The sequence below is a fragment of the Myotis yumanensis genome, unplaced genomic scaffold, assembly GCF_028538775.1.
Source record: "Myotis yumanensis isolate MYYU_CA2020_CCGP unplaced genomic scaffold, mMyoYum1.0.hap1 SCAF_16, whole genome shotgun sequence".
Classification (NCBI taxonomy): Eukaryota; Metazoa; Chordata; class Mammalia; order Chiroptera; family Vespertilionidae; genus Myotis; species Myotis yumanensis.
Window position 1 is genome coordinate 2293213 of NW_027223767.1, and position 25734 is coordinate 2318946.

At 64.3% G+C, this 25734-nt stretch overlaps 2 protein-coding genes across 2 annotated transcripts in view; one reads left to right on the forward strand and one right to left on the reverse strand.

The window, feature by feature from the left end:
- FAM83G (family with sequence similarity 83 member G) lies at window positions 1–24834 on the reverse strand. The gene is made up of 6 exons (XM_070393372.1): window positions 24813–24834; window positions 23785–24416; window positions 13524–13691; window positions 6022–6146; window positions 4201–5446; window positions 1–963 (listed from the first exon to the last, which is right to left on the reverse strand). Exons 2-6 carry the CDS (start codon window positions 24295–24297, stop codon window positions 616–618), a joined length of 2400 nt encoding a protein of 799 aa, XP_070249473.1. The 5' UTR covers window positions 24298–24416; window positions 24813–24834; the 3' UTR covers window positions 1–615.
- Window positions 1–25734, forward strand: part of SLC5A10 (solute carrier family 5 member 10) — a 74810-nt gene that overhangs the window by 33544 nt on the left and 15532 nt on the right. The window contains exons 8-9 of the mRNA XM_070393373.1: window positions 271–476; window positions 3595–3730. Of these exons, the coding sequence (XP_070249474.1) occupies window positions 271–476; window positions 3595–3730 (342 nt within the window). The remainder of the gene's footprint in view (window positions 1–270; window positions 477–3594; window positions 3731–25734) is intronic.

The window sequence follows — 25734 nt, forward strand, 5'->3', positions numbered from 1 at the left end:
TTGAGAGTTTAAAGCCCGTGCCCATGGCCAACCAGCATCAGAGGCCATAGGACCACGTGCTCATTTAATAGTATTTAAATACATAGAAAACAGTGGGGACTCACCTCTGCAGAGTGCCCCCCCCGCCCCCCACGCTCTCCCCGACGCTGGGAAGGTGGAGTGGGGAGCCCAGCTGGACCCACAGGAAGTTCCCTGTGAGGTGAGGGCAGCGGGGGGCTAGGAGTCAGGCCACCAGTCACCAACCGCCCCGTCCTTGCCCGACCCCACCAGCTTTCGACCAGATTGGTGGGTATGAGCAGCTGGCAGCAGCCTACGCCCAGGCCATCCCATCCAAGACTGTTGCCAACACGACCTGCCACCTGCCGCGTGCGGATGCCATGCACATGTTCCGAGACCCCCACACGGCGGACCTCCCGTGGACCGGGATGACCTTCGGGCTGACCATCATGGCCACCTGGTACTGGTGCACCGACCAGGTGAGTGTCCGCATCGTCGCCTGCGGCCTTCTTGCCTTCCAGGGTGGGCTGCAGATCCGGTGCCCACCTGCCCGTCCGTGGTGCAGCCCCAGGAACACCCCCACAGGCCTGGGCTTCGGTGGAGGCCGGGACGACCAGGCTAGGGGTCCTTGTGGTCCCGAGGGGGCTGCACCCTCCGCCTGGAATCGGAGGCCCACTGGCCGCCGCCCGGCCGGGCCTTGAGGTGCTTCGACTGGGAGAGTTTGGAGTACGGGATCCCCAGGGGACTGGGACGCACGTCGGTGGCCAGCCGCGGGCTCCCGGGGTCGGGCAGGGTGTGGGGCACGAGGCTCCCCTTGGCCTGCCAGTAGTGGGAACCCACTCTCCTGGAAGAGCTCTGGGCGCCCTCGGCAGCGGGGCCGTACGGTGGGGGTCCTGGGGTCCTCAAGGGCCGCGGGAAGCCATCTTTATCCCCCGTCTCCAAGGCAGAGGGTCCACGATGGTGGTCCTGGGGGAGAGAAAAGACAGGTGACATCCGAGGAGCACCCACCTCCCGAGGGCTGCCAGTGGCTGCAGCCGCACGCTCGCAGCTGGTGGCCTGACTGCTGGTTTCCTAACTTGGTGCCTCAGCTCCCAGGTGTCCTGTGGGAATAACTGCCTTTTGTGGCTGGGATACGCCAAGTGCGGTTCCTCGCTGTCCCTGCCCCACCTCCGCCCTGCCTGCCAGAGGTCCTGTGCGCAGGGGCGGCCCTGGGAGCCTGCCTCCAGTCCTCTCTGAGAGGTGACGGGGCCAGGTGACCTCACAGCCTCCGCCCCTCTCTGGGTGGCAGGCCCTGGGCAGCCCCGGCACTGAGCCCGAGGGCCCCGTCCTGGGAGTGAGGCGCCAGGCCCCAGGGCCAGCCCAGCATCTCTGTGGGCCAGTGGGGACACCTCCCCTTGCAGGAGGTTCCGTGAGCCCCATTCCCAGGCTGGACCACTGAGGCCCAGAGGGCAGGACCGGGGCTGCACCCACAGGGAGGGGTTTCCCTGGGGCCAGGGCTGCCGTCCAGCGAGGGGCTGCGAGGGGCTCTCCCCTCCCGGCAGCAGGTGCTCAGTGTGTCTGCTGACAGACCTCCCGGCAGCAGGTGCTCAGTGTGTCTGCTGACAGACCTCCCGGGGCCGTGACAGTGGGAAGTGACCCCTGTGGGCCTCCGAGGAGCACTGCTTTCATGGCAGGTTCCGTCTGGCTCTCCTGGGAGGGCCGAGGGCACGCCGGGGGAGTGAGGGCTGGCCGGTGCCCCTGTACCCCGGGCACCTCTCATTTCCTCCCCACTCAGCACAGGCCTGGCGCGGTGCTGGCACGTCTGGGCGGGGTATCATTCAGGAGATTTCTCATGAAGGCAGGGCTGGCCTCGAGGTCAGGGCTGAATGGGCCCGTCTGGAAAGAGGGCGACATGGGGAGGCTGAGGCGGCATAGGTGGCCCGCAGCCTGGCCTCAGCCTTACCTCCCACCCTCCTCCTGCCTATGCTGGGCCTGCAGGGGGCAGCCAGGCCTTGGTCCAGAGCACCCACAAGGCAGAGACGGGCCCACTGGGTCCCACCTGTCCGGACCTCCGGGGCCTGCTCTGCTGTGACCCACACACGAGCACCTGTGGACTCCCCAGGACACCTGGAGGGCTAACTCCACTCAGTCCAGGCCAGGACGCCCCTTCGAGACGCCCAGTCTGGTCAGCGCCAGGTGGCAGCTCTGTGTGCTGGGACCAAGGGCACTTCTCATTCTCTCCTTTAGACTTTTTTCACTGTCTCCTAACTCAGTGGTCGGCAAACTGCGGCTCGCGAGCCACATGCGGCTCTTTGGCCCCTTGAGTGTGGCTCTTCACAAAATACCGACTTCTGCGCATGGGCCACGAAGTTTCAGTCGCACTGTACGTATGCGCCCGCACATGGTATTTTGTGGAAGAGCCACACTCAAGGGGCCAAAGAGCCGCATGTGGCTCGAGAGCCGCAGTTTGCCGACCACTGTCCCAGTTCATCCACAAGGCACAAGCTGCACTCTTGTAATTAGAAACAAACAGAACCAGTAACACAGGAGGCCTGACGGCCCCCGAGCCTCAGCCTCCACCTGCAGGCAGCCGAGAGCAGTGACATACAGCCCGCCGTGCAGGGCTGGTGTCATCACAGGGCACCAGTGGGCAGGGTCCACAGAGCCTCCTCATTGTCCAGACAGGGAACTGAGGCTCAGCGTGAGGCAAGGAAGTGTCCCCAAGTCACCGGAAGCTGGTGGAGAAGCAGGACTGACATCAGCTTGGCCCGAGTCCCCGCACCCTGTGCCTCGTGCCATCAAGAGCCGTGCACGGAAGGCGCTGCCCGTTCAACTGGCATGTGCTTGCAACAGCTAAAGTCTAGGATAATTCCTGCTTCTCCATTGCTGGTAGGGATTTACAATGCAGACAGCAAAGGGAAAATACTTTATATTTAAAAGTCATAGGTGCACAGTGCTGTGAACATACGAAAAAGCACTGACATGTACACTCTGTGGCTGAACCAGAGGTGAATTTACAGCTGATAAAGCTGTTTTTAGGGAAAGTGGATTTTTTAAAGAAGTAGGCTCGTAATGTCAGAGTTGGGAGGGATCTCAGATGCCATCAGTTCCCATGAGCCTCCCTCCTCCCATTCTGCAGACCTGGAAACTGAGGCTCAGCCAGGATCTGCCCACGGCCACCTGACGATGCCTCAGGCAGACCTAGAACTGGAAGCTTCCCCCAACCACAGGTCTGAGAGCTCCCGACCTCTGCCAGTGACACAAAGCCCGTGTGTGGACATGCCAGCCCCTCCTGTGAGGGTACAGGAGCTGGGGGAGTCCCCTGGTACCATCCTACCAGGGCCCCTCCAGCCCTGCCAACTGCTGGGTGGCAGGCTGGGCAGGATCCACTTTCCCTGCTCAACAGATGGGGAGACTGAGTCCCTGGAATGAGTACCTTGGCCCCCGTCGCTCGGCCAATCAGGATGAGCTCTGCTTCTGGGGGAGCCGTCAGGGATCAGGCTTGGGCGTTGGTTGTCTCAGGCGGGTCTGGCACTCGCGGGACGGCACCCCAGGCCTCTCCCTGGGCTCCCCCGGGTCAGCCCTGCCCCTGGGACTCACTGCCTCCCTGTGCCCCAGGTCATCGTGCAGCGGTCGCTGTCTGCCCGGGACTTGAACCACGCCAAGGCAGGCTCCATCCTGGCCAGCTACCTCAAGATGCTGCCCATGGGCCTGATCATCATGCCAGGCATGATCAGCCGTGCACTGTTCCCAGGTAGGGCCGGGGCTGCAGAGGTACCAGGAAGAGAGGCAAAGGATGAATATGAGCTGTTTCCTGGGTGGGGGTGGGGCAGGGAGGAGAGTGGTCCCCAGGACCACAATCAAAGGGATCCACACGGAGGTGGCTTGACACAAGGCCCCTGGAGGACCACTTGCTGTGTGCTTTGGGGACGTACAGGAAGAGCTCTTTGCCGCTGACTTCCTGTAGCACACGGGTGTGAAACACGGTTGGTTCCATTCAGCGCCAGTGCTGCAGAGGCTGCCTCGAGGGGAGACTGGGGCCAAAGGTCTCTAGCATCGTCATGTGCCTGTGCCTGTGCCTGCGTGCATGGTCCCAGGGGGGTGGGGGGGTGGGGGGGTGCCCACCCACTCCCTACCCCATTCATCAGGGAGCCCAGCGGAGGGCGCTCTGGTGCTCAGGCCCAGGGAAGGGGCTCCCAGACCCGCTGCAGAGACCTGACCCACCTGTGCGTTCTTGTCCACGGAGCGAAAGGCCTGCATCTTCCGCAGAGAGCCCGCTTCCTCTCTCCCCCGACCCTGGGCCCACGGTGAACCACACAGGGGCTCCCCAAAGGTCCCGCGGGTCATGTGGGGGGCGCTCAGCTGTCGGCGAGGGGGCTGGGCCGGCCCATTGGCTTCTTGCTCTGAGTGGCGCCTCCGGAGAGGGGGCGGGTGTCCCCTCACTTCGAAATACTCATCCGACACAGAAGAGGAAGCCACTGAGGGCCGCCGCGGGCCACGGCCAAGGCCAGAGCTGCCCGAGAGGCTGTCCTGGTCACTGAGGGTTATGTAGTCATCGTCGTCTTCCTCGTCCTCCTGGTCCAGGCCGTTGGGGACCCCCCCGCCCTCGCTGCCAGGGTCACCCTGGGCCACAGACAGCTGCCTCCGGGGCGGGGCAGGGCCTGGGGCTGGGGTCCTGGGCAGCCCGTGGTCTGTTCTGTTCTGCAGCACCTCCTCTTCCGGGCTTTCCGGGGCCCAGCCGGCACCGCCGCCATCCTGGGCAAGCACGTCAGCCACAGGGACTGTCCGGGGCTTGGGCACAGGGGGCTCTGGCTTGGGGTCCCCCTGGGGGAGGCCGTTCTTGGCCGGGAGACCGTCTTGGGGTGTGCTGGGCTCCGGAGAGGGGCTGCAGTCCTGGCTCTGCCTCCACAGCTGGGCGCCCCCCTGGGAGGTGTCCCGGATCTTGATGCGGTTGATCTGGCTGGGCTGGGGGTTCCAGATGTTGGGGTCGATGATGTTGATGTAGCCCAGGATGTCGCTGCCCGGCTCCGGGTCCGGCTCCACCCACGTGGGCAGGTATTCAAACATGTTGGCCCGCTCCAGGTGGAGCAGCCCCGGGTGCACGGGCAGGGGCGGCTCCGGGGGGTCCCCCGGCTGCTCGGCCAGCCCTGGGCCGCGCAGCCCTGGGGGCCTCTGGCCCTCCTGCTTCTCCGAGGAGACCTTGGCGATCTCCTCGGCGCTCTTGGCCTTGACCAGCGCGTACTTAGGGTTGACGAGCTTCTTGGCCACGGCGCCGGAGGGCGCCAGGGGGACCACGGCGGGCAGCACGATGGGCTCGGGCTCGGGCTCCTTCTCCATGGGGATGCCCTTGAGGCTGACACCGTGCGAGGTCAGGTACAGCTCCTGGAACTGCCGGTCGAACGTCTCCACCACTTGGCCCGACAGCACGGAGATGACGTTGCGGTCCGTCCGGGCGGCGGACCAGGTGAAGCTGCAACACAGGGACGGCTGCTGGTCAGCACGGGGCCGCTCCCCCAAGGCCCGAGCCCCCACGTGGGCGTCCTCGCCCCCAGGCACCCCACAGGCCAAGGGGCCCTGGGCAGGACTGATAAGTGAGGGGACAGAGGACGGGGCACAGCCTCGGGGTCAGACCTGACCTGGATCCCCACGCAAGTCACTGCCACCAAGCCCTCTCCCACCTGCGCTCCTCTGGGGTTACAGCACCCCAAACACCACTCCCGGTGCCCAGAGCAGCCCTGGACAGTGCCACCCTGCTGCCCCTGCTGGTGGGGCTTGCAGAGCGGGGCCACGGATGTCCCATCTTGGCCACACCCCCCACCTCCAGGCTGGTGACACCTTTAGGCTGGAGCAAGTCTCAGACAAAAGCCCTCCTCTGCCTCTTCTGGAGAGCTGGGTGGTGTGCGGGCGCGCCCCAGCCCAGCTCACACCTCAGCAGTTTGGGGGCCAATGAACCGGAATAACCAAGGTGTCATAAGGCAGGATTAAGGGCAGAAACTAGCCGGGATGCAGAGCCACCTCTTCCCCACCCAGAAAGCCAGAAGTCACCTGTAGGAGCCACAGACGGCCCGGTCTCCATCCACGAACATGAACTTCTGGGCCAGGGCGCCCTTGAACTTGGTAGCTGACCTTGTGAAGAACTCTGTTCCCCCGCTGCTCCGCACCCTGAGATTCTGGGGGGGACAGGAGACAGAATGACATGACCACAGCACTGACCACGCGGAGGGAGGCCCAGCAATCCCTGCCAGGGCTTCAGGGGCTGTGGGGGAGCTGGGACGGGGAGGCTGAGGCGGGGGAAAGGAGCTGGTGTGGGACTGCAGCGTGGAGCCAGGGCGGGAAGAGCTGGGATGTGAGTGGGGCAGGAGGGTGGGGCACGGCCTGAAGGTGTCAGAGAGCACGCCCAGGCAGGACGTGACCTGCAGACCTGCAGCGGGCGTGGGGAATGCTGCTCCGGTGGGGGCGGGGCCAATGCAGGGTCTGGAGAGGAGATGTGGGCACACTTTAGGAAGGTCCCCATGGCAGCGGACGGGGGGGGGGGGGGGGGGGGGGGAGAACCTGCCCTATGGGGTCTGGCTCTGGCGCTCGGCCCGAGCTGTGGCCTCCCCAGGCCAGGCGGCGGGTGCCTCTCCCGGGGCCTCTCACATGCTGTCTCTGTTGCCCTGATGCCCGCTCACCCAGGGCGCACTGCCCGTATCCGGGAGCAGCTCTGCACATGGCTCATCCCACTCCTCACCGGCCGGCTCTGTCTGACTCAGGAGCAAGCCAGAGGCCCTGAGAGGCAGTGGGGGTGGGGGGCAGGGGAGACCCAGACGAACGAGAGGGGTCCCCAGGAGTTACGAGCAGTGCCTCCTGCCCAAGTCCACGACCAGGCCATCCTGCCCATCTCTGGACTCTGGCCATGAAGGCCCCTCCCCGTGGAGTCTGTGGCTCCGCCCACGGCCTCTGGGTGTGTGACTGGCTCAGACCCCTGGGCACTGCACGCCCCCGCGGGCTCCTCTCCTCCCCGCGGAGGCAGCTCTATCTGAGGGGGCAGCTGTGAAAAGCCAGTGGTGGGCCTGGCAGACCCAGGAGGGCAGATGAGCCGGCTGAGAACCAGAGTTGAGGGAAGGGCTGGGGGCGCCTGGAGGGAGACCTGGGCTCCTCTGGGCAAGCACCCCAGGGTGGCGTGTTGGAGACACCAGCCTGGGTCCCCGGAGCGTTGACGCAGGAGGCTGTGGTCAGGCTGGGAATTTCCTAGTTCACACAAGCCCTAGTGAGTCCAACACCCGCCCAGGCAGGTCCTCCTGAGGGGCTCCGTGCCAGCTGCGGGAGCTGGGCTGTCACACCTCCTGCGACTCCTGTCACCCTCACCCCTGCACTGGCCTCAGCTCAGTGACTGCCCACCGTTGGCACTCACCAACCCCCGCCAAGGTCCCAGCTGCCAACAGAACAGACTGTGACGAGGACCCCGCAGGGCAGGGCAGGGCAGGGCAGGGCAGGGCAGAACTCGAGCTGTGAGGGGCTGCAGGCTGGCGTGTGAAGGGCGGGAAGAAGGGCAGGGGCAGGGGCAGGGCTGGCATTCCAGACAGGAGCACGGGCTGGTGACAAGTCTGTTTAAGACACACGAGGACTTCAGGGGCGGTGGTGGGCACTGGAGCCTGCGAGTGGGCTCAGCCGGTGCTGGTGGCAGGCCCTACACGTGCCAAAGCGCCCGACTCCGCCTGCGGGAGTCAAGAAGTTGGAGCTGGCACCCAGCAGAGGCCGCAGGCATGAACAGAGAGCCGGAGGCAGAGGGCAAGGAGGGGCTGTGGGCAGGGGAGGTGGGCCTGCGTCGGGGCAAGGGCAACAGAGAAGGGGTGGGTCTGAGCCTGGAGTTTGCCCTCCGCCCCGCCCACGGCCTCTGGGTGGGACTCGTCTCAGACCCCTCTGCTTGGGTCGAGGGGCATGCCCCGTGGACGCCCACCTGGCCAGGCACGAACAGCCGTCTTGTTGTTGGGCCCAACCCAGAAGGCAGATAAGTCCCGTGCCCAGGGCCTGCTCCCTCTGCCCCAGGCCGCCCGTCGCAGGCAGCCAGCTCAGCCGGAAGCTGGCCGCAGCCCAGGACAATTAGCGCTTGTGACTTTGTACCCAACACAGGGCACGCTCAGGACCAGAAATCGGGAGCAAAGATCCTGGAGGCGGTACAAGGCCTCCCTTGTCACCTGTGCCCAACCACAGCCAGCTCCACGGCTCCTGTGGGCTCCGGGCCCAGCGCTCTGCGCGCCAGGGCCTCACCCCTCCTCCCAGGAAGGCCAGCCACTGCCTGGATGCCCCTCACAGCGTCTGCCCCACCCACCCCACCTTGTGCGGATGGAGGGCTCGGCTCAGCGCCTGCATCTCCGAGCGGCTCGGCTCCGTGCGAGAGGCACCAGATTTGCTGTGTGACTCTAATCAGGTCTCTGGCCCTCTCTGGGCCTTGGTTTCCCTGCCTGCATGCTGGGGACAGGCCTCGCATCTAAGGCCCATTAGCCTGGGGCTCAGTGGCAGGCGGGGCCTCGTGGCAGCGGCCACTCCCCCTACCCCGGCCTCATATCAGCTCCCTGGCCTGCTTCCTGGGCGGGCCCATCCCCATCCCATGGGGCCTGGCCCACATGAGGTAATGTCTCAGGAGTCAGGGCTTGGGGGAGCAGCGGAGGCTCCCACAAAGCTGCATTGTCTCTGAGCCATGACATCCCTGCCGAGGACACAGCAGCCAGGGGGAGGCCAGGGGGCCACTGGGCTGGCCCGAGCGGGTGCCCCGGGCAAGTCCTCGGACTCTGCGGAGCCTGTGTCCTCCGACCCGAAAGGGGGCAGCGATGGGTCCCTGAGGGGATGTCAGGGGAGGGTGGCCGGGCGCACAGCACCTGTCTCCAGGGAGCTCTGCCCCAAGCATGTGTGGGGCAGGGTGGGGTGGGCAAACCCTGCCCCACACCCCGCTGTGACCCCTGTTCTCATACAGAGATGGGACTTGACCGGGTACCAAGTCCACCCGAGACCAGGCCCGGGCTGTGGGAGGCAGAGGGGACCAGCCCAGGCCCCTCAAGCAGGGCGGGTCTGGGGTATTCTTCAGCTCCGGTCAAACAGGGCTCCAGTCCTGGCTCCAACCAGAGTTGGCATCTCCACACCTCAGTCTTCTCATCTGTGAGATGGGCCTCCCCACCCTGATGCTGCAGGGCTGCTGTGAGGCCTGAATGAAGCCACAGGCACGCAGGTGGGCCCGGAGGGGGCCTGGCGCTCCGTGGGAGCCCCGCACGTGCACGGTGCGCCTGCACCTGCCTGGGTGTGACCCTCCCACAGAGTGGAGGGGGCGGGACAGGTGGGGACCAACACCAAGGAGCCGAAAGTATCTGGAACGACATGGACTCGGGCCCGGGGAAGCCAGCACTGTCAGCTGTCCCTGACGGCAGGCGGCTCAGAGGAGGGACTCACCACAGCACCCCAGTGGCAACCACCCTGGACGGAGGACAGCCCCCAGCTGTGCCGTGGGGACTTCCGCCCACAGGGGGAAGGGGCTGCTGGCATCTCCTGGGCCTGAGGACGCGTGGGGAGGCCCATGGGAGCGCAGTGACCAGGCCTGGCCAGTGGCAGCAATTAGGCCAGATGTGTGGAGCAGAGGAGGGTGTGTCCCCATGTGCTGGGTGCCTGGCCAGCATCCACGCTCTTCTTTTTAAAAATTATATGTTATTGACTTTCAGAGAGAGGAAGGGAGAGGCATGGGGAGATAAAAACACCAGCTGCCTCTTGCACGCCCCCTACTGGGGACAGAGACCCAAACCTGGACACGTGCCCTGACCATGACCTCCTGGTTCACGGGCCACGCTCAGCCATGGGCCTCCCTGCGGGCCTCCACTCTCTTCTAAAGGGTCTGTTTCACTCTGCAATGGGGGGGGAGGGGAAGGGGAAGGGCAGGGCACACCCTGGCCTCCCTGGCCGTCTGACCTGGGATGGAGCACCTTTGTGCACCACCGTTGGGGATGGGGAGCAGGCAGTGCCGGGCCAGCCCAGCTCCTCCCCTCGGCCGGCTGCTCAGCTCGGCTGCGGACACTCTGGGCAGGGGATTCTCTGTTGTGGGGCTGTCCTGGCATCGCAGGGCATTGAACAACGCCATGCCTCTACCGCCAGGCACCAGCCGTGCTCCAGTCGTGACCATTAACGATGCCTCCAGGCACTGCCAATGTCCCACGCCAGGCAAACCCCTCTGTCTGAGAAGCACCGAATACGTTACACACCCTGAATCCATCACAGACCCAGGCCAGGGTCCGAGCAGCGAGGCGGGAGGGAGGGAGCGGGCACCAGTGGAACCTGCCCTGCTCATCCGACCGAGCACCTTCCCACAGCCTCCGTGGCTGGGATGTCTTTGTTCATCAGAAATGGGTCCAGCCTTTGCCCGGGCGGTGACTGGTTTTTCCCGTCTGGCTGCGCACAGCCGACAGCTTTCAGATCAGCCAGGCACCTCACAGCCCCCGTCCCCAGCTCTGAGCCTCGAGGCCCAGCCTGGCTCCCACTCGCCCTAGGACACCCCTTGGCACCCAGTCTCACCCCCAAAAGTGGTTTGGCCACATGGCCTGGCCCTGGGAGTGGGGAGGGCTGCGTCTTCTTTGGAAGGCCTGTTGCCCATTTGTAATCTGGGGCGTCATTCCCACACTCTCCACCTGGGGGGCCGTCAGGGGCCAGGGCCGGGGAAGGCTGAGACCCTCATATGTGGGGAGGTGCTAGTGTACATCCTCCTACTGCACCTGGAAACCAGGAGAACAACTGTTTCCAGAATGTGCTGGTGGGGCTCGAAGCTCAGGAGGCAGGTGGGGAGCGCCGGGGAGCGCTGCCTGGAGCAGGCGCGTGAGGTGGTCCCAGCCCACGACGGCTCTGAGGGGAAGGGAGCCCCTCGGCTCTCAGACCTGAGCTGAGTGTCCTGGGAGGCGCGGTGCCTGTCCCCAACCAAAGGCAGACTGCGTGTCCTGCCCACACGGCCTCCTTCCTCTTCACAGCAGGCCTGCCAAGGACACGGCCATATTCCCATTTCTCGGACAATGAGACTGACGTCCAGAGAGATTCAGTGTCTCTGCCCACGGTTTCAGTGCAGGTGGCAGAGCTGGGGCTCAGGCCTGGTTCCCCCAGACGGCACCCGACAGGGCCACGGTCACCAGGATGACCCGCCACGCGCCTCCTGTGCCCTGGGCCTGGAGGATCTGGGGCAGGTCGAAGCGCAGGCGGCCCAGGACGGCGGGCGGCCGAGGGCGAGCCCAGGATTACTGGCAAAGGAAGTGCTCCCAAGACAGGTCCGGGCCCAGCCAGCCCGCGGGCAGGGAGGTGGGCCGTGTGGGCAGGCCCTAGACAAGGTGACACTTGGCCGGGGCTGGGCCCACGGAGCCTCTAGCCGCCCGCCCAGGCTGTAGACGTCGGCTCAGAGGCCAACGTCCCCCATTCCTTCCCATGAAGGCACCCGGCTCTGAGCACAGCACCCTGCAGACCCTGCCACCTTCCCTAGTGCCAGGCGGTGGTGAGGGGGTGGGCAGGCCCAGGACCCAGGGCGAGCTGTCGCTGCTGCGCCCCAGCTGTAGCTTCGTTTTCAAGCCGGGCGGGGGTGGAGGCCTGTGGTTGACGATGTCCTGTGACTGCCAGTCCTGCACAGCGCCCCCCTCCACCCCACTCACAGAGCACTTACAGCCCTGATTTCATCCTCAAACAACGCTATGAGGCGCCATCACAATCGTGAGGCGCTGGGGCTCAGGGAGGTGGAACCATGTCCCAAGGAGGCCGCTCTGGCAGGGACCAAGGGTCTGTGCTCCCTCCTGTCCAGGCTGAGTTCTCACTACTGGCTTTTAGGTTCAGCCCAACTTGCAGGAATACAGGCCTCAGTTTCCCCCATCTGTCCTGTGGGAGCCTAGCATAGACGGCCTCGAGGCCCCTCTGGCTCACGCACTCCAGGCCCCACAAGGCCGTGGGGCTGCAGCGGATCCTAAGGCCCCACTGCACTGGGGAGCGAAGGACGGGACCGGTGGGTGGGAGCTGTGCACCCCGCGGGCGTGTTCTCAGCCCAGCCCCGCTCACCTCCCACGCCCGGGAGCTCAGACACTTCGGACACTCCGAGGAGACCGGAGAGTGGGGTGTCCCTGAGAAGAGGCATGGGGCGAGGCTTCTGGGGCAGCCAGCCCCAGGTCTGGGTCCCCGCTCAGCACAGACAAGTGCTCCGGCCTCATCCACACCTGGGAATGCACGGGCTGGGGGAGGCGGCTGTGTGGAGCACCCACTGCTCGTGGAGGGGCCCGGCGTGGGGGCCTGTCGGGGGAGGGGCTGGGTAGCGAGCCCCGAGGGTCTCTGGTCTGCTGGCCACAGGGCCAGGGCCTCTCCAGCGCCTCTCAGAGACGCCTGTTCCACGCCCTGGACTCGCCAGTGTGAGCTGTCTGCCCCGGACCCGACCCTCAGTGCTAATTACACGGCAGGGAGTGTGGCGAGTGAGCGTGGGGCTTGGGGTCAACCCACTAAAGAGCCCACATGAAAACGTCCCCGCAGCTGGAGCCTCGCCCGGGAGGGCTCACAGCCACTTGAAAAGGCTCATGGGATCGGGGGCAGACCTGACAAAGGCCGACAAATTACAGGACGGGTGCCAGCCCGTGACCCAGCCTGACGCCTCCCCTCCTCCTGGGAGTCTGTTCAGATCTCAGGCCTAAAGCCGGAGGACTCCTGACCCGTCGGAGGCTGTTCTCAGCCGAGGGCTCTGGTGCTGCCCCCTCTTCTCTAACTTTCTAGCCATGAGTGACATCCAGGCAAGCGCCTCCATTTCCTCATCTGTAAAATGGGATCAACGGGCTGATCTGTACTCTCTGGGGAGTGTGCTGCACACAGTAGGTGCCACGTGGTGTCAGGGTGGGAGGAGGGCAGAGTACCAAATGCCAGGTGTCCGTGTGGAAGTCCAGCCACACTGGCCACACCCGCCTCCGTCGGGCCAGTGCGATCCTGGGCCCCGCGGGGAGGTAACGAGCTCACGGACACACAACAAGCCGCGCTCAGAACCCAGGCCCACCACGACCCCTCTTCTCTGCCCGACGGCGTCCCCCTCTCAGGCCCTTTCGACGCTGCTCTCCTTCCTCAAGTCCACTCTAACTCTGCAGCTACGGAGGCCTTCCCTGACCTCGCCCGGGAGCCTCCTGTCAGAGCCAGATCCCAAAGCCCGTGGTGGACGTGACAGAGCCAGCGCGTGTCACACTCAGGAAGCCTCTGGGAGTCAGATCTCAGATGAGGCGTGAGCTGCTGGGGTCGGGGTCTGAGCACGCGTCACCGGAGGCGTGTAAGCAGACAGGTCACCAGCGTGGCACGGGCTACTAAGAAAAACCACGAGGGGTGGCCCTTGTGTGGCTCTGGCACCTGGCCAGCGGGCCCGTCGTCAATGTCTGCGGATCTCTGCCTGTTGGAGGTAGTTAGCGCCCTGCCCCTCGGCCTACAGCAGAGGCCAGGCGACCCGGCAGGAGGCTCAGTGCCGGCACAGCCCCATCCACAGAAAGCAGGTGCAGTGTCTGCTGAGTGACGAGTCGGTCATTCGTGACCAGCCAGCTCACCTTGAGGTGGCCCAGGTGCATGTGGGCCCGCTCGCACATGTGCAGGAAGTACTTGACGTTGCTCTCGTCCAGGATGATGTACACGGCCACCTTCCTTTTGAAGCCGGCGTCCAGCAGGTCCTTAAAGATGTCCACGTCGGTGAACATGTCCATGACCACGGCCACCACCTGGGACAGGAGAGACGGCTGTCAGGCAGGACGACAGTGCGGACGGGTGCCTCGCAAGACAAACAACCCGCCCATGCCTGCCACCTCTCTGGGCGCCACTCCAGCTCTGCTCCCCACACCTCAGGACTGGGACTGGGACGTGACGAGCTGGCCCCGAAATTCTAGGCTCAGTATCTCAATCGGTGGCACAGACTGGACTCTGAGACTGCAGGGAGGAGAGGAGACGTCCACTCAACATGCCTGCTGCCTCCCTACGTGGACCCGAGCTCAGTAACCAGCGGGGGTGGGAGGTGAGGGAGGCGTGCGCTGCACAAGGAGTGGGAGGGGGCAGCTCCCAGAGGCCTTGCAGTCAGAAAGGAGCTGCGTCCTGAGGCCTCCTTCCTTGCGGTTGCCAGGGTTCCCCGGGCCTGTTTCAATCCGAGGTTGCGGGTCACACCACTGCCCTCCACCTGCCACCCCAGGTGCTGAGATGAACCCCAGGCGTCAACAGCCAGGAGGCAGGGCAGCAGCTGGCACAGGCTCACCGAGGTCGCCCCGCAGCCCAGCGGGGGTTGAGGTCTGGCAGGCTCCCTCGCCGCCCACACCAGCACGGGGCTCTTCCTGTCCTCTGACGACCTCTGCCCACACAGCTGACCTCCACCTCCTGGCCCTGACTCAGGGTAGAGCCCCAGAGGTCAAGGTGCACCTCCCCCACCCCAGCCCAGCCATAGTCCAACGTGGTCAGTGACACGCCCAAGGCCTGAGGAGAGAGAGGCGCAGGGAAAGGCCAGGGCGATGTGGACAAGCCACTGCCTCAGGGTGGCTGCCAGCCTGGTGGGCACAGTGCCGCTTGCTGAGTCAGCCCCTGGGCTCTCTGGCAGCCTGAGTCCTGCACATGGGAAAGCTGGGGCAAGAGACTCAGCTAGCACCCAGGGCCCCCCAGGGTCCTTCTCCCCGAGGGAGCACAGCTACCTCCAGACCCTGTGCCAAGGGCTGACAGTGCCCCTGTTCAGTCCCAGCCTCGGCTGTGGCTGCAGCAATTCCTATCTTACAGATGAGGAAACTGAGGCACAAAGGGGTGCATCCCTTGCCTGGTTCTCTATCTGGGAGGCCCAGACTGCCTGCGACAGTGTGAGCTCATCGAGGGCAGAGCCCCTGGCTGGGCCCAGCTTGGGGCGTGGACTAGGGCCCTCCGGGAGCTATTGTCAACTGAGAATGGGAGCTCATGGCTTGGGTTGCAGGAATGAGGGTAGCCAGGGACAAGCCCAGCCCCTCCCGAGCCCTGTCTGCCATCCACCAGTGGGGTGTGGGCCTGGCTCTCGGTCTCTCCAGCTCACACACCAAGGCTTGAGCACAAAGCTGCTGGTCCTGCCTCGAGGGGAACGCCGGCCGCTCCTGTAGCCCCAGCCCCAGCCCCACGAGGCCCTGGGCGAGGCCAGGCCAAAGCCTCCAAGACAGAGGGGAGGTGGAGTCTGGAGACGCCACTGCCTGCGGTCTGTCAGGAGACCGCGCAGCGCGAGGGGCAGGCGCCTGTGAACTGGCTGTGTCCCGTGAGCACTGGACCAGCTGCCTGGTTGGGGGGGCGGGGGGAGGCGGGCGGGCAGGCACATGTGTGTTCCATACTCGAGGCGCCGTGGACACCCTGCAAACTGCACAGGCCAATGCCGGAGGGAGGGAGGGAGCCCGGGGTCCCCGGGTCTTCCTGACAGGAAAGACGCAGCCACAGAGCAGGGAGGGGCCCAACACCACGAAGACCATTGGTTCCCAGCCCCAGAGCGCAGCAGGGTGGGGGCTGATGTCTTGTTGGGGGGGGATGGCTGTGCCAGGACTGGAGTGGAGGGGCACATGGGCAGGGACTGGATCAGTGCTGGGCTTGAGTGCGTCTTGTACCCAAATCCCTCCCCACGTCTGGGGGGGCTGCATTGTGGGCAAGCCCCCAAAGTGTGCTCCTCCGGCAGCTCCACGCCTCCCTTTCCCCTGCCGCATCCAACAGAGCTGCCTCCTGCCTCCTGCCTCCTGCCTCCCGGGTCCGAATCCCCCACCACTTTCCACGTGGCTGGGACTGCTCCCTGGTCTCCTCTAATGACCCCATCAATCTGCTGTTGGTTTCAGAGTCCCCGAAATGCCCTTGGGGTGGGTGACCATCCACCTCCACTAGAGACATGGTGACACTGTGGCCAGAGGGGAGGGGACCTCCAGGCCCACCTCAAGCCAGTAGGGGGTGGACATGGTACCTGGCCCAGGCCCTGGTGCCCACCACAGGCACCTCCATCACCCAGGTGGTTACTGGGACCCTCCCCCTGAGGCCACCGCCCCAATAGCCAAGGCCTAGGGTATGTGACACCTGTGCTGGCCCTGATGGACTGATGGCATGGCACAGGGCACTGGAGTGCGCCCCCTCCTCCCGGGCCCCTACTAGCAGTCTGAGCGCCCGGGCAAGGGCAGGGCAGGACCAGGGCTGGAGCTCCGGGCTTGGCCCTGGTATGGCATTGGGTGCGTCGTGTCCCTCTCTGGTCTGTCTCCTCATCTATAAAATGGGGAAGGTTGATGTGCCACCCAAGGCCATCCCTGCCAGGGCATTCCCGACTCCCTCTGCCCTTCCTGGGCAGCAGCATGGGCTCTAGACTGTCCTTCTGGGAAGATACGCAACCTCAGGCAAGTACCTTGGTTCCCGCATAAGGTGAGGACAAGGCCACCCTCCGTGGCGGCCGGAGGTGCAGTGAACGGTGCCAGTGCACAGCCGCTTCCTGCCTCCTCCTCGTCACAGCAACCTGAGACTATTCCTCCAGACCCACGGCCCTCCAGGTGGCCCGGCGGGAACCGTCCCCTGCTGATTCACACGGACCAGGGACCGTTCGCGTCCCCTCAGCCAGGGTGCAGACCCCTAACACGCAGGGTCTGCAGGGCAGTCCCCAAAGGGTCCTGCTGCCTGAGGAGTGGGCACGGGAGCCCTAGAGCCTCTGTAAAGGCCAGACAGCAAATATTTCAGCCTCTACCGTCACGTGGTCTCTGACACAACCACTCAGCTCTGCTGGTACCACAGGAAGCGGCCGAGGGCCTCACGGAGCAAATGTGTCTGTCTGTGCTCCCGTATTTACAAAATCAGGTGGGAGGCCAGGCTTGATCCAACTCCTACCCTGGACTAACCCTGCTGGTTCCACCCAGGACAGCTTAGCAGCCAGCCTCAAAAGCACTGAACTGTCTCCAAGCAACTTCACTGCATCCCAGAACAAAGCTCCAAGATACTTAAAGCAAAAAAATCAAACTTCAGCCCCCCACAGCAAAAAATTGCTATCCAATAAGAAATTACCAGACACACAAATAAACAGGAAAATAATGATCCTTGTGAGGAAAAAAAAATCTATCAAAACTACCCCAGAATGGATACAGATGTTAGAACTGGCAGCTACGGACATGAAAACACTGATAACAAACAGTATTCTATATGTTAAAAAGTTACTTACAGACAGGGAAGATAGTTTAAAAACACCAAGTTGAACCTCAAGAGATGAAACAGTTCAATATTTAAGATGAAAAATACATAGGATGGGATTAAGAGCAGATTAGACACTATAGAGAAAAGACAGTGAACTTGAAGACATGTCAATAAAACTATCCAAAATGACACACAGAGAAGGAGATGGAAAAACGGGGTCAGGGCTTCAGTGAGCTGTGGGCGTAACTGAAGTCACAGAGGTGCCCAGGCAGAGGGTGGGGTGGGGGGCGAGACAGAAAGACATTGAAAAATAATGGCCATAACTTTCCACATTGATGAGAACTACGCATTCACGCCTTTAGGAAGTTCAGTGAATTCCAAGCAGAAGAGGCATATCAAGGCATATCATAACCACATCACTTAAAGCCAGCGACAAGGAGACAATCTTAAAAACAGCCGAGGGGGCAGGACCATTACACAACAGGAACAAGGCAAGCAGGTTTCTCCCAGAGCCGACGCAAGCAGAGGACACCGAGCAGCGCCTCCAAGGTCCCAAACGGGAAACTGTTAGCCTGGATGCCACGCCCGGTAAAAACAGCTTCCAAACCGAAGGCGAAGCGAGGGCCTTTCTCCTCTCCGCAGGTCAGATCTGCACAGTGTACAGACGGAGGGGCCCACTCGCACGGGATCTGAGACAGACAGGAGCTGCTGCTGTCCTGCCCGACTGACCGCCTCCAGCAGGGGGCGGGGGCAGACCCGGGCGTGACCTGCTCTCCTCCCCGGTGCCTGCGGGATAAAGGAGACGCTGCCTGAAAGGCCAGGAAGGTTCTCCAAGCGCAGAGGATGCTTTCTGGGAGCCCCTGGCCCCCTGTGGGCAGCCCCCACGCCTGGTGCTCCCCAAACCAGTCTGCACATCCTCTGGCTCTAAAGGTCTGGCACTGAGTTTAGTCCTATCCCCCCGCAGGCAGGGAGCACGCCTGTGATTGTAGTAACATGCTGAGCCAGGCCAGGCCGCCTCTGACACTGGTACCCGACAGAGGGGCAGGGGAGTCGCTGCCAGCCTCTCTAGGGGCGTCCTGTGTGGATTCCAGTTGTGACGCCACCCACCGCCTCCCAGAGCCACCTTGGGTCCCGAAATAAACCCCTGACCTTGAGCCGCCCAGAGGGCAATGCCTCGGGGCCTCTCCCCTCCAACATTCACCAGCTCTGGCACCTCCCCGTTTCTGGAAGATGAAGACAGAAGCCTCACTAGGAACAATTAAAGAAGGCCCGGGCCTCCTGAGCACCAAAGGGCCGAAGCAGGATGAGGTCAAGAAGCCATACTGGTCCCGCCCAGAGCCCTCTGACCAGGAGGCCTGCCCTGGGGCTCCAGCCTTCCCCACAGACACACCAGCTCCTCACCGGGCTCAGGACTGCGCTGGCAGAGCCTGGGGAAGGCCATCGGGGGGCCAGGCTGTGCCCTGTGGACCGGACAGGAGGACAGGCGGCTCCCGCTTCCACCAGCTCCAGGTGCCCACATCCTCCAAGCTTCCCGGCCTGCGGGTGCAGGACCCAGCCCAACAGACCGCCCACAGTTGTCAGTGACTGGCATAAATGGAGGGTTTTCAAACTGGGAAATCTCAGTCATAAATCCAAAAGCCTTTAAAGCCTTAGCTTCTCCCAAGTCCCAGCGAGCATCCTAAGCCCCCAGAAGACTGGCCTATTAGAGACTTGCCAAGGCTGCCGGCGAGTCACACCTTCTGCTGCGCCCCCCCAAGCCCCGGCCTGAACCCCTGCAGGATGGGGAGCTCACCACTTCTCCCAGAGAGGGGCTGTCAGGAGAGGGGTGAGGAGAAAGGCAGAGGGCAGGCGGGAGGAGGATGCGGGAGGATGCCAGCTCCATGCCAGATACCACACCAAGCGTTTTACATCCCTTTTCCATTCAATCCCGCCACAACTCTGAGGCGGGCGCCGCCATTGCCATGGCACCGAAGGGGCAGGAGTGGCAGCAGCCAAGACACTGCTGCTCCCGGCAGAGGGGCTGTCTCGGGCACGGCTAACAGCTGCGCTGGGCTCGCGCCGGGTCTGCGGGGCAGCGGGCCTTCCCACTGCTCACGCGGCATCTAACCTGGGAAGGTGCCTGAGCCTGGGGTCACCGGGACCCCACACAGGAGGTTGGCACACCCACCCAGGCCAGGCCTGCTGGCTGTGCCCTGCACTCGGCAGCCTGTGGGCACTCACGGCTGTCACTGCCTCAGGACAAGTGCCCGATTCCCACTGTACGAGCTGAAGAAACTGAGGCCCCAGGTCATGTAGCCAGGACGTGGCTGAGCTGGGCAGGTGAGCCAGGGAACTCTGAGAAGACCAGCCCCTCTCTGCTGGCCCAGGGGCGGAGCCTCGGCTTCAGGGTGAGCCTGTCAAACCAGGGCAAGCGGGGTTCTGTGGAGCCCAGAGCAGGCTGGCCACGCCAAGGAGGCTGGTGCGAGGGCGGCAGGCCCTGGCCTGCTCGCAGCCTCCGATCCTCATCTGCCACAGGACGATGACGACAGGCCCCACCCCCCAGGGTCGAGGGAGGGCAGGGCCTGCAGGTCTGAGGCTGCCTGCCCGCAGGAGCCAGGTGTGCACCGAGGGGCCGCCCTCCTTCCTGGCAGAGCCCTCCTGGCTCTCCCCAAACTCTCAAGATGCAAAGGCCACTGGGACTGTGTTATCAGCTGGCTCCCCGCCTGCAGGGGAGGGCCGTGGGCCCGGGGCTGGGGATTGCCAGGAGGCAGCTCCCTGGACCTGCTGTGCCCTGGGGATTGCTGCTGGCCCTGGGGCCTCTGGGGCGCTGCCCAGCTCAGGGACAGGGAGAGCTCTCCCTCTGGTCCGCAGGGACCCGCCTTGGCTCCCGGTCACCCTGTCCTCGCCAGCCCCTCTCGGAGAGCCGTGTGTGGGACCTGTGGGGACAGGGAGCCCGAGGCAGTACTTTTCCGGTCCCGAGTGTGCTGGGGAGCCGCAAGGCTGCACTGCTCCCAGGGCTGGCTCAGCAGGGACAGCCAAGACGCTGCTGCTCCCGGGAAAGGGTCCGAGCCTGCGACCTGGGTTCTGCACCCAGCCCCTCGGTGTCAGCTCTGTGACCTCCGACAAGCTATGGAGAGGTCAAACCTACCAGGCCTGCTTCCTCATCTGCACCCCTAGTTTATGGAGTTGCTGGGAGGATGATAGCACCTGGCATACACCTGGTGTTTAATAAATGCCTCATTAAAGTGCTTTCATTCTCCTGGAGGCAACCACCAGTCAGAACTCCAGTGTGTGTCAGCGGGGCCGGAGAGAAAACACAGTGGGCTTGGTCAGGCATCTCGAGACCTGGTTCCTGCCCCTTCCTGCTGGTGGCACTCGGCAAGAAACAACTTCTCTGGGTCTCTGTTCCCGCGCCCTGCCTGGCTGGCGTGAAATCGAATGTAGGCTCGCCCTGGCCACTCATTCTCCCTCAGTTTCCTCAGGGTGTATGACTCACCCTGCCCCTGGGGTCTCCCCCCAGGCTGCCAGGCTGGTGAAGGGGCCCTACTAGGGGCTCTGGTCCCATATGGGGGGGGAGGGGAGCACGCTACCTTCCCGCCACCCAGCCTCTCCCCTTCTCTCTGAGGCTGTAGCCGGCCCCTGGCATGCAGCTGAACCCCAGAGCAGTTTCTCCAGACAAATCACTGGCCCCTGGGGGCGGGGGGGCGGGCTGATGACCTCCCACCTTGGAAAGCTGGAGCCCAGTGGGGCCGGAAGATGCCAGAGAGCAAGCGGTCAGAGCCACAGCCAGAGCCAGTGGTCCTCTGAGGCCCAGGACCACCCATCCCGCCCAGCCTGGCCCCAGGCTCCCCAGAGGAGCGTAGAATCACTGGGCAGCAGGTGTCAGTGCTGAAGGGGTAGCCCTGGTGGGAACAGGCTCCCAGGCTGCCCACGGTCTGCCTGACATGCTGACGACAGCCCAGGCGGAGGAGGTGGCGGGCTGGGTTTCCCTGACTCAGTGCCAGCAGCCCCAGCCCAGTGCCCAGTGGGAAGGGGTCCAGTGTTCCAGCCATGCGGCTGGACAGTGGGATCCCCATTCTTGGCCTGGGAAGGGGGGTGTTCTCCCTGCACTGGTACCAGGGATGAGAGAATTCAGGGAGAGGGGAAAAGAAGTGACTCATGGGAAGAGAGACGGCAGGAAGAGCTCCCAGGCGGGCGGCCAGGTAAGGGCTCGCTCAGCATTTGTCAGCATCCGTCAGTGTCACGGCCCAGCCCCTGGGAGCTGGGAAGCAGCCAGAGCAGGGGAAATTGGGAGGCGCTCTGAGCTCTCCGCCCTGCCCCGCCAGGGCCAGGCAGGACGGCAGGGGACCGACCGGTCCTCGGGTCTGAAGACAACACAGGCCTGGTCCCCACCCTCCATCCAAGAACTAGCTAGGTGACCTTGGAGGGACTAGCCAGCCAGGCCTCAGTTTCTACATCTGAGAAATGGGGCAGATTCACTACCTGAGATCATGAAGTGCCTCGCGCTCGATAAACAGCAGCTGTTGTTTTTACAGATGGTTGCGCACACATCACACTGGCCTCGGGGGCCAGGACGGACGTGACAGGGAAGCAGACGGGCTGGACAGCAGCTTGGTGTGCCCGGTGCTGTGGGTGCGAACCAGCCCCGTCTTCTCTGCGCCCGTGCCCCTCTGCAGGGCAAGGAGCTTGGCCTCTATTGCCTCTGAGATCCCTCTTGTTGGCTCGAGAGGCTCCCTGCTCCCTGAGAGGGTGGCAGGCTCAGCAGGGAGCCCCATTTTTAGGGCAATGCCTACCTGTCGGGGGCTGCAGGAGAGCATGACTGTGGTGCCAACAGATCAGGGTTTCAACCCGAGATGAACTTCTTCCTGGTTATGTCACCTGAGACAGGTGACACCCGTCACCTCGTGGGGCTTTTGCCGGGAACAAATGAAGTTATGGGAGGACCCACGGGACTAAATGGAGTGGCTGGGTCTCAGCCCTAGCCATCGAGACATGGGGAGGCCACCCTGAGTGCCCAGCCTCGCCCCAGGCGCCCCTATCTGGCCCCATCGCTGAGCCAGGCCGCCTGTCTTTCTGTCTGGGGGAGATTAGATGCTGGCTGTTCCCAGGCCAAGCTGGATCCGGTGTCTGCCTCCTTCCCACTCCCGGTGGGGAGGAGGGGATAAGAGGAGGGAGAACCCTGACAGAGCAGGTTGTTTTCCTGGCCTCAGTTTCCCCAATTGTATAAAGGGGGTGGAGGCTAGGTAATGGGTCCCAACAGGCCCTCCAGGGAACTGGGTTTCATGACCTCAAGTCAGGCAGCCACATTGGCAGCACCTTCTTATCCCACAGCAGGTGTGGGGCAGGTTATTTGGGCTGAAAACTATGAGGGCCCCTTCCTCCTCCCCCTTCTCCTCCTCTTCCTTCAACTCTTCCTCACGCCCATCACCCAATCCTATCCTCACAACAGCCAGAGACGCGGCTTTTATCCTCGCCACCTCCATTTACAGACCAGAGACCCGAAGCCCCGGCGCTGCCTGGACAGGCTGAGAGCCGGCCCCTGGCATAGGCCATCGGCCCCAGCCAGCGCCCCCGGAGACAGACGCTCCGCTTCTGGAAGCCGAAGCCGCGGCTACTCCTCAACTCCTGACCCACTCTGGTTTCTTTGCGGAAGAGCTCCCCAGGCCTGTCTGGCAGCCGGAATGGCCTCCACAGCCAAGGTTCAGGTCTTGTGCCATTTGCTGCCCCCTCTGGGCCTGGAACCTCGAAGGGGTGAGATTCCACTATAAATACCTACAACCCAGTCACTCACTGCTCTCTGCCGAGCCAGGGCCTGGCCTCAGGATCCTCCTCACACAGCTGGCAGGCAGGCTGTGCCAATCATGTCAGGATGTGCTTTGGAACCATGCAAAAGGCACTTCCACCCGCAGGGAGAGCATCCGCTCAAGGTCATGCTCAAGGACAGCAATAGCCTGGCTGTCTCTGCAAGTGGTAAGCTCCTCTTCTCAGAATATGCGTCAGTGTGTCAACTGAGTCTGGCCACCCACTGCGCAGCTCGGCAGGGTCTGCAAGGGGAGGCCCCCAATGAGGTCCCTTCCAGTGGAGAAATTCAACCCGGTGGACAAGCCTCAGCTGCACTCACTGCTCCCACCCGAAGACCAGGCCATCCCGCCTCTCACACCCTCGCCTGAAGGGTTCTGCCATTGCAAGGCTCATGGAGAAGCTCAGAGCGGTGGAGCGAGGGCTCTGTGGCCCAGCACACCCAGGAAACAGGCACATTTGAACTCAGACCTCCAGGCCAGCCTCAGATGGGCTCAGGCAACTTCTTGGTCTCCAGGACGATTCCTTCCCCCACCCGACAAAAGCAGCATCAGAGAGTCAGGGTGTGTGTGAGAGCTGCACCTCTCAGGGCTGAGTCAGAGCCATCCCCAGGGACAGGGGAGAAAGCACATACTTCCTCCCCCCACCCCACGGCAGCACCTTCTGGGAGACCCGCTCACCAGGCCTCTGGAAGACAGAACGACCCCCAACAACGCACAGCGGCCCATGACGTGCGGCAGCCCACTGCTGCCACCTGCCAGGGCACACAGGCGCCCGGTCTCTCGGCCTAGAACCCGAAACCCCATGGAAGCCGGCAGCCAGGGGACCCGCGGGACCATGGCCTCTCCACGCGGAGAGTGGTCACCGGTGGGAGGTGCCGGTCCCCCCGGGGCGGCTCACCTTCTGGGCCTGGCTGATCATCTTGCGCACCACCTCTTTGATGTGGGCCTGCCCGTCCAGGGGCGGCTGCATGTAGACGCTCGCCCGGGTCACGCCGCGGTAGGCGATGGTGTCCGGCCAGCCCAGGTCCAGCTGGGGGATGGAGCGGTCTGACTTCTGGGGCCAGTACTCCAGGGAGGGCGGGGGCTCCGCCTCCGTGAGGGCCCCACTGGCCTCCTCCCGGTCCCGCGCTCCATGGTCCTCAGACCCCGGGAGGCAGCCCGAGTCCCGCGGGTCCTGCGAGCCCGGGTCGTACACCTCGATGGTCTCCAGGATGCGCCGCAGCTCCAGCTCCGAGAGGAAGTCGCGGATGTTCTCCCGGCTCAGCACCTCGTAGAAGGCCTCGGGGCCGCGGGCCACCAGCGCCTCCAGCGCCAGGCGCTGCTCCTCGCTGTAGAAGAACTCGGGCTTGGACTCGCTGGAGCGCCAGTTGACGTGGCTGTTGTCCAGACATTGCACCTGGGAGAAGGCCATGGCGCCCTGTGCAGGCTGCGGCCGCGGGAGGCGGGGCGCTCAGCGCGGCGGGACCCTAAGTCGGGGCGGCGGGGACAGCGCGGGGCCTCGGGGCGGTCTGCTCCTCTGCCCATAGGCGCCTGCGGAGAGAGCAGGGAGCGCCGGTCAGCGGGGCGGGCGGCACCGGGGGGCAGGGCGGGCTGAGGGCGGGGCGCGCAGGGCCGGTCCCGAATCTGCCGGGACGGGGCTCCCGTTCCCGGTTTCTGGCGCCGCCTGAAGTCCTCGGCTACTTCGGGGGAACTTCCCCAAAGTCTCCCGAGGGGGGACAGGAGCCTGAAACCCGACGGCGCCGGCTCAGGTCGGAGCCGCCGCGCTCGCAGGGCTTCCGGGAAGGCAGGGGTCTCAGAACCCCGCGCGCCGCACGGGCAACCCGAGGGGCCTGCCCGGAGGAGGCCGGGGGCGGCGCGGCCGGCAGGCTGGGCGTCCGCTCGGGAGGAAGGGGCCGGGACCCGGGGTGCGGGCCGGACCGCGCTTACCGGGAGACCTCGGGCGCGTCGCGCAGCCGGCGAGGAAGCCGGGAGGGCGGAGCGGAGCGGTGCGCACCGGCGGCGGCAGGCGGGTGACTAAGTGCCACCCCGCCCACCCCGCCACCACCTGAGGTCACGTGCGGCCCGGGGGCGGGCCCGGAACTCGTTCACACCGCCGACAGCACAGACCCGCCCCCTCCGCTGCCCAGGCGTGGGCTCCCGAATTGGGAAAAGCTCAGGGAGCAAGTCCAAGAGTTCCAGGAACATTGCATGCGGCCCAGAGAGGGACAGTGTTCTTCCTGCGGTCACACAGCAAGTGAACAGCCTGGGCAGCCCCGCCCGCAGGCCTGTGGGTATCCCTGGTCCAGCCCCACCTCTGCTGCTGCCCAGGTGGGAGGGGAAGTGCATGGCGGGCCAGCTGTCCAGCTGTGGGAAGTAGAGTTGGGTACTAGGCTGGGAATCCCCAAGGCACCAACCTTAGGAGCCTTCCCAGAGCTTGGTGAGGACAAGCAGCTGAGGAACCCTGCTCCCCGCGGGGAGGGGGCCCTGCCCCAGGACTGGTCCTGCGTGATGAGCAGGCCCCACCGCAGGCGGGGAGCTGGAAAGGGCTGCTGTGGGCTGGGGTCAGCCCAGCAATGCACCGCGTCCCTGGGGCTTGGGACCCTGGTTATGGGAGGTGCGGGGACCACATCTGAAAGCAGGCTGCCAGGGCAAGGACAACAAGCCCATTAAACCTGGCTCAACGGCCCACGCCCCATTTTTGTGCCAGGCCAGTCAGCCAGGCACCTGGCCCAGCCTTCCCTCCTGTCCCCCAGCCCCCACCGCCTGCCCTGGCTGGGCTGCTCTGGCTCCGGTTGGGAACCGGAGGGCACTGCTCTGGTGGCTGAGGACTGGCACCTGCTCCCCGAGACCCTCACCACCCTCCTCGCCT

Bases quoted from the DNA above. Each gene is read 5' to 3' on its own strand.
- FAM83G (XM_070393372.1), bottom strand. From the start codon at position 24,297: ATGGCCTTCTCCCAGGTGCAATGTCTGGACAACAGCCACGTCAACTGG. The intron at 13,692-23,784 runs GTGAGCCGCCCC...CTCCTGTCCCAG, and splicing joins TGATCAGCCAGGCCCAGAAG to GTGGTGGCCGTGGTCATGGA. The intron at 964-4,200 runs GTGGGTCAGGTC...TCTCTCCCCCAG, and splicing joins CCGTGGACAAGAACGCACAG to GACCACCATCGTGGACCCTC.